General features: G+C 35.2%; 1 protein-coding gene across 1 annotated transcript in view; it reads right to left on the bottom strand.

The window, feature by feature from the left end:
• Positions 1-6,942, bottom strand: part of LOC107479647 (isoamylase 1, chloroplastic) — an 8,177-nt gene extending 1,235 nt beyond the window's left edge. Inside the window, exons 1-14 of the mRNA XM_016099765.3 lie at positions 6,310-6,942; positions 5,909-6,091; positions 5,442-5,537; positions 5,205-5,357; positions 4,613-4,704; positions 4,354-4,495; positions 4,149-4,256; positions 3,080-3,165; positions 2,532-2,603; positions 2,321-2,444; positions 1,857-1,943; positions 1,237-1,329; positions 370-528; positions 4-87 (exon numbers count right to left, since the gene is read on the bottom strand). Of these exons, the coding sequence (XP_015955251.1) occupies positions 4-87; positions 370-528; positions 1,237-1,329; positions 1,857-1,943; positions 2,321-2,444; positions 2,532-2,603; positions 3,080-3,165; positions 4,149-4,256; positions 4,354-4,495; positions 4,613-4,704; positions 5,205-5,357; positions 5,442-5,537; positions 5,909-6,091; positions 6,310-6,687 (1,857 nt within the window). The 5' untranslated portion in view covers positions 6,688-6,942. The remainder of the gene's footprint in view (positions 1-3; positions 88-369; positions 529-1,236; positions 1,330-1,856; positions 1,944-2,320; positions 2,445-2,531; positions 2,604-3,079; positions 3,166-4,148; positions 4,257-4,353; positions 4,496-4,612; positions 4,705-5,204; positions 5,358-5,441; positions 5,538-5,908; positions 6,092-6,309) is intronic.
• Positions 6,943-7,005: the final 63 nt, after the last annotated feature.

Here is a 7,005-nt window from a genome sequence, read left to right as displayed (position 1 = left end):
TACTTGGGAAACCATGAGCGAGAGAAAGAAATTTCGCATTTGCCTTTTCCTCAATTTCCTCACCAAGGTGCTAGCAAACTCCCCCTCCTACAATAGTTTGAGAAATGGAATTAATAATTGATGCAAAATACGTATTAACTTCAACATACAGCTGCAGCATAAGCTTCAATCTCCAACTATTCTTATGACAAGACCGCAAAACAGCAGCTAGGAACAATTTAGATTCACATACTAGTATGTTACCATCTACATGAAAGTATATCAGAATATTAACAGTAGCATATTTGGCCGTGCTTTGAAATATTAATGGCGTTCAGAGCCATGAAATAATCTTATGATGAACTCTCAGAACAATTCTTTAACATCTACCTGACCACAGTTCCAGCTATTATTATGATTTTCTCCATCATTATTGTCTTCCCCATTTGGCAAGTTATGCTTGTTGTTATAAGTCACCAAGTCAGCCAGAGTAAAGCCATCATGCGCACATACAAAGTTGATACTATTCCATGGTTTTCTTCCTCCTCCCTGTGCCAAAGATATACCTTAATGTCAACCAGACAAAAGCACAAACACAAAAGAAAAGATAGCAACAAAAGACCTAAGCAATGAAATCAGCTGAACTAGATACTAATTCCTGGAGTATACATTTAATGACAAAGTTTGAAGCCAGACAACTAGGATATTTAGGCTTAGTTTGGTAAAGCTTTTACTTTTTAAAAGTAGCTTATAAAAGTTAACTTTTAAAAGATGGCTTTTTAAAAGTTGTAGCATTTATGTTTGGTAAATCAAATCAAAAACAACTTTTAATAAACATAAGCAACATCAATTGTGTTTGGTAAAATAGCTTTTAAAATTTAAAAATACTATAATAGACATAAATGCAAATATTAAATTTGAAAATTAGTTAACATATGAGGTTATATTAGACTTTTAAATTTTGAAAAGCACAAGCCAACTTTGAAAAGCTCTATCCTAGGTGCTTTCAAAAGTACCCCGATCTTTTAAAAGCTGCAAGCACAAGCACATGATCTTTTTGATTTACCAAACACAAAATGAGGAGCTTGAGCTTTTAAAAAGCACAAGCACATCTTCAAAAAGCTTTACCAAACCAAGCCTTAATATGATTTAGTAGGTAGTATATACTAATAATAGCATATAGCAATCATGCAAAATTAGGAGGGAGTTAAGAGCCAAAAAAGGAACACACTTGTCATAAGAGACAACAGATTAAACCTGATATAAGTTAGGACTGCCACAAAGGCATTCAGCAAATGCTCCAGCAAAGCCATCAGTACCCTTGATAAACTGGCGTACTGTGTCTCTATACTGCAAAATGCAAGAATTGCTCATTAATGGAATACTTTTATGTTGAACCCATAGTTCAAAACCTTTCTGTGTTTGAACATTTGAAAAAGTCAAGATTGATATGCTGTTTTTAATAATCCAATTAACAGAGACCCTACCAATCCACCATTAAGGATAGATCCGGAAATAAATGGTGAAAAGATTATGTAGACAAATATAAATCATAAGCAAATGTAGACAAATATAAATCACAAACAAGGTTTACATGCATTTCGGTGTTCACAAGTTTATCAAATTAAAGGACTTCCGAAACAAATGAGATATGATGCAGTTACTCTGGAATCTCACTTTTCAAGCCACAAGATTAGTTAGGATTTATGTGATATGATGACGTAAAATTGATAAAATTATGATATTTCAGTGTTGCACTATCAAGTTCTCTTTTCCATAAATTTAACCATTTGATGTTGTGCTGCCATATTTTCTTAGTTTCCAGTCACAGCATAATGATGGGGTTATGAAGACAACGTTTATGTATCTGCACTGACCTTCCCATTCCACTCTGACCAAATACCCCAATGAGGGAATGTGCCAACTTGGTAGAGGCCTCCAGCATCCCACGCTTCAGCTATAAGCTAGAAAGAGGAAATTAAGAAACTGCACATATTAGTTACCTGCTTCCAAATGAGTGAATGCTAATATGTAAGGTCAATAATAAATAAAATAAACCAATCAAAATATTTTATGAGAAGTCAAAGGAAACCTTTCTACTTGCATTTGGAAATCCAGGTGAAGCAAGAGAGAAATAGCACCTAGAAGGAAGGGCTACCTAAGAATGCTGTCTAACTTATTCCATCCAAGAAGAGTTAATAAATTCTATAACCTAGTTCCCCATCTTCTTACCCGATTTAATTGCCATATACATCTACTTAGACAAATGAAAATCTATAAGTCCTCAAAGTAAAATCAACCTTTGTACTAGTAATCAAAGGAATAATCTAAGTAGAAAAACCTTCACTCCACGTAGGATTGGATCATTACTGATCATGTCAATCAATGGTGGGCTGCCGAGGGGAGTTCCTGTTGTCATCAAGTCACCTATTGGATCCCCAAATACATTAACTCCATCCCAAAGACTGATGACAAACAAGGAAAGGAAAATAAGAACATTAGTATGAATCAGTCTCTAGAAAAAATATTGGAGTACAAGTATGGTACACAACCTGCTTCCCCTCGTCATAATTGAAGCAAGATCAAAGCGAAAACCATCCACATGAAATTCTGTTACCCAATATCTGTTGCATAACAGAAATATAGTTAGGCCTTCAATCCGTACGATAACAACTTGTAAACCCTATAGTAGGTAATACTTGAATGAAATCTGGCCAGAATTCAATAATTTTAACCTATGATATAAATCTAAAGGAATTGTCTATAAGTGAAAGGTAGCATTGTAAGTTAAATTATTTTTCGAGCGGTATGTTAGTAAGGTATAGATTTTACACATTCTCTAATAACTTCAATAAATTGTTTCATGTGTTATTAAATCTCAAATTATGGTATAAAGATGCAGTATATCTTTGGTGAGGTAATTTAGAAACAAAGAAATGCCCATGAGCACAAAGTTAACAAACTTCTAAGAACTAAATAGAAAGTTTTCCAGTTAAAAATTGAGATATAATATTCAAAAAGAAATTTATAATAATTTAAACAGATCCATGAGAAATAACTTCATATAAATATAACACACTGATAATCATAGTAACAGTACCTTAAGCAGTCCACGATAAATTGTCGCACAACTGGATGGTTGCTATTGAATGTGTTCCCACATCCAGAATAGTTATAAAATTCCCCCTTAAAATGTGAGAATAGACCAAATTAACATTAAAAATGATCTAAAAAACAAAACTTGCAGGTGCAAATAAGTTAGCAAATAGTCACAAAGGAAATTGTTAGCTTTAAGGATAAATACCCCAAACAGGTACACAAGCACGAATGTTTCAGGTACAGCTTTGGAATTAAGCATAACAGGGAGTGGGAAAATTGACTGAATCCTCAACTCTTAACTAACTTGTGCAGAAATTGAGAACAAAGGGAATGCCATGCTGGCATGTGGGTGTGCGTGTAATGCGTGTGTATTTCCTGTTAGGGGAAAGAGGGATATAAAGGGTAAAGAGTGAGGAAAGAGGCTGAGGCTAATTTTGGGAGTTGGCTTGGGAGAGTGGGGCTGCTATATAGTGCCCTGTTTCTCTTTGCTTGACACACATTTTCTTCTATCTTCTCTTCATCTGTGAGCTGAGATCCAGTCTCATCAGTGTGAATAATACAATCATACTACTTCCTCTAGTCCCCATGTTTGTGGTTTCTTAAAGAAGCATATATCCAGTGAACCAAAAACAAATTCTAGCGACAGAACCTGAGGCCAATTGCTGGAAGCAACATGACTGAGAATTATCAGGTGCGTTAAGTCTAATTTTCATGAATTCACACACCTACAAAAGAACCATTTTTCCTCAACTACATGAGAATCAATATCAAGAAACTAGAACTAATAGAATTCCGCATTGTTCCTTAAATGTTTTCTTGTAAACTAAAAGTAGATGATTTTGAAAAGATGATACATATCATATAACATTTTTGGACACTCATAAAAGGAGTTTTGGTAAATATTTAAGTGTATATAGTAAGCCACTCAAGACATTAACTAAATCAAAAAGAGGTTACAAAATAACCTCTTTAGACCACTGTTAACTAGTTGAGTCAAGATTTAAGATCCTCCATGGCTTCAAATATTCCAACCAATTAGGTGAAGCTGAAAACAAAATATTGAAGTATACCTTAGGCGCTACCATGTAATAAATACTGTTGTCCACACCTCTGAAAGAAATAATGGGACCCTTCTCATTCCCTTCAGCTGTATGATTGAAAACAACATCCATGATAACCTGCTCCAGTAATATAGCAATAAAAACATAATCTAATTCTGAAAAAGATAAAATAAACGAGAATTGACCAAATGAAATCAAATGTTATCCTGGTCACCTCAATCCCACGTTTGTGTGCCTCTTTGATCATGAACTTCATTTCATTAATTCCATCACGGCCACAATTTCTTATACCATTAGATGAGTATCTAATCATTGGTGAAAAGAAATTGATAGTTGAATACCCCCAAAAATTCACCCTGAAAAAGTGAAAGATACAGCATTATCATACTCTTGAAATAAATTTCTTCAAGAAAAAAAGAGGACTTAAAATGAGAATTGTATAGAGCCTAAGTGATTCACTTAAGGAATCTTACTTATAGTCCCCTAGTACAGAATTGTAACTGAAGTATTCCAGCTCATTGAACTCGTGACATGGCATTAATTCTACACAATTTACTCCAAGCTCCTGCAAAATGAATAATTTCAAATTAACACATTATTATGAATTAGTTAACAGCTACGGCATTCGTCTTTCTTTGATGTAGTGATTAATATACACTTCAAAGGAGAAACATAATGAAATCCAAATTAAATTGTATGTAATATCTACATACCTTAAATTTATGGCATTGATACAACAGTAATATAACAGACAAAGTCACCAAGGCTAGGAGACTCAATCATCGTGCTGGGCACTGTGTATTTGATTTAATACTACTTCCCATTTGAGAACAGTCAGGAAGCTGTACTGTAATTCTCTTTTTTTCATGAATTTCTTTACAATTCACATAATAGCACATAAAAGATCAACAATATACTTTTCCCACTAAAGAAATGAATAAATTATTGAAATTATAACTTCTAACAGTATACCAGCCTGTTACACAGAATATCCACCAGTAAAAAGAAAAGCCCCAAGGAACACTTCAAAAAATTTTTTAAAAGAAAAACATTAAGAAACTTCACCTTTAAGTGGTCAAGCTTCTCCACTACACCGAGATATGTGCCGGGGAACTTAGTCTTGCTTGACTCGTGCTTTGTAAACCCTCGCACATGCATTTCATATATAACAAGATCCTTTTGTGGATACTTCAGTGGTAAATCTCCTTCCCAGTCAAACTAAACAATACCAGAAAGAATAAGTGTATGAAAGTTAGTTTTTGGAAAAGTTTGAGTAAACAACCATAAAATAAATAAAAGTACCTCATTATCATCAGAAGAAGGTACCATGCCAGCCATCTGGGGCCAGCAGTTACCATCAGGTCCTAAAGCTCCAAATTCTCCTCTGCTTATTACTGCCTAGACAATGAGCATTACATTATTAAATTAATAAAAAGCTACGCTAAGCAGCCTTGTTAGTTTTGCACAAGTTTGTTTTGAAGATACAGTTGTCACGTATGTAGCAAATGCTAAGTGTGGCTGGAATCTGGATGAAATGGGTGGTTAAAAACTATGAGGTTCTAATCCCATATCTTGGCACATTATTCTGGAAATTCGTAGGAAGTGTTTTGGCTGGGAATTTCTTTTTTCTTTTTCTTTTTTTTTTTTTCGTTTCATTTAACAGTGGATATGTATTGCTATTCAGTGTAGAGTGTTCACTAGTGCTTTGAGTAACATTTGATATGCATATATAACATTTTAAAAATAATTAAGAGTGTAGAGCTACTAACTTTTGCATAAGGATCCAGCACCACACGAGAAGAGTCAAAGTAGTGTCCCTCTTGTGGAGAAAACTTGCCATCAAATTTGTATCCATACAGCATATCTTTAAAATCTCCTTTTAGGAATACATGCCATACACCTCCAGTCTTATTTATCAACGGATCAAGAGGAATGCAGTCCGTCACTTGATTCTACAGCACAAAAAGAAAATTGAAACTATCGAGACCAACAGACTAATCTGTGAAATCAAGCAGAGGTTTTGAGAATATATTTTGAAGTTACATGTTCAAAATTTAAGTCTAATTGGTTTGAACTGATTTATTTCGAGTTTCCATTTCTCAAACACAAAAAGTCAAATACTGAGAAAGAAAGAAAGAAAGAAAGAAAGAAAGAAAGAGGAAGAACTTACATGCTGCAAATCAGATAGAGAGATCAAACAGAGAGTGGCTGAGACAGCATTGAGAGAGTAAATGGCGAAATTGACCCCGCCATCTTGTGGGGTGGCGCCAAGCGGGGCGGGGTATCCCCTGGAAACTTGGAAGCGGCTACCCAATTGAGGCTTCTCGACGACAGCTGTGTCGGTCTCAATTCCATTCCCTACGGCTGCACAAGTGGTGATATTGAGGTTCTTGGAAACCCTCGTGTTGAGAGGAGTAAGAGTAACTCTAATCCTCCCTCCAAAGTTGAAATGAGAGTGAAGCTCAAGCACCCTTTGAGAAGAGGGTAAGAGGGAGCATGAGGCATTGTGAGTGAGAGTGAAGCACCCCATTGACATTAACACTGGCATTGGGAATGAGAGTGGTGGAGTTGAACATTCATCAAACACAAGGAGTGCAATGCAGGGAAACAAGACTTTCTTTCTAATCCCGATTTGGAAGGTGTGGATTGTAGTCACTCACTTGTGACTCCTTATATTTAATATCATCGTAATCGTAATCATAGTCGAAATGATTATACGCATGAAACAGAAGGAGACAGATGGACGGACATATCTGCTAGTTTCTGAGCGGGGACAAACAACATTCTTGTTCAAGCTTTTTCGTTGGGGCCACCCCTGTTTTCTTTTACTTTGTTTTGATCCCTTCAAAGATAAAGACCCTATTTC

The sequence above is a fragment of the Arachis duranensis genome, chromosome 3, assembly GCF_000817695.3.
Source record: "Arachis duranensis cultivar V14167 chromosome 3, aradu.V14167.gnm2.J7QH, whole genome shotgun sequence".
Taxonomy (NCBI): domain Eukaryota; kingdom Viridiplantae; phylum Streptophyta; class Magnoliopsida; order Fabales; family Fabaceae; genus Arachis; species Arachis duranensis.
This window is presented reverse-complemented; position numbering and strand designations above follow the sequence as displayed.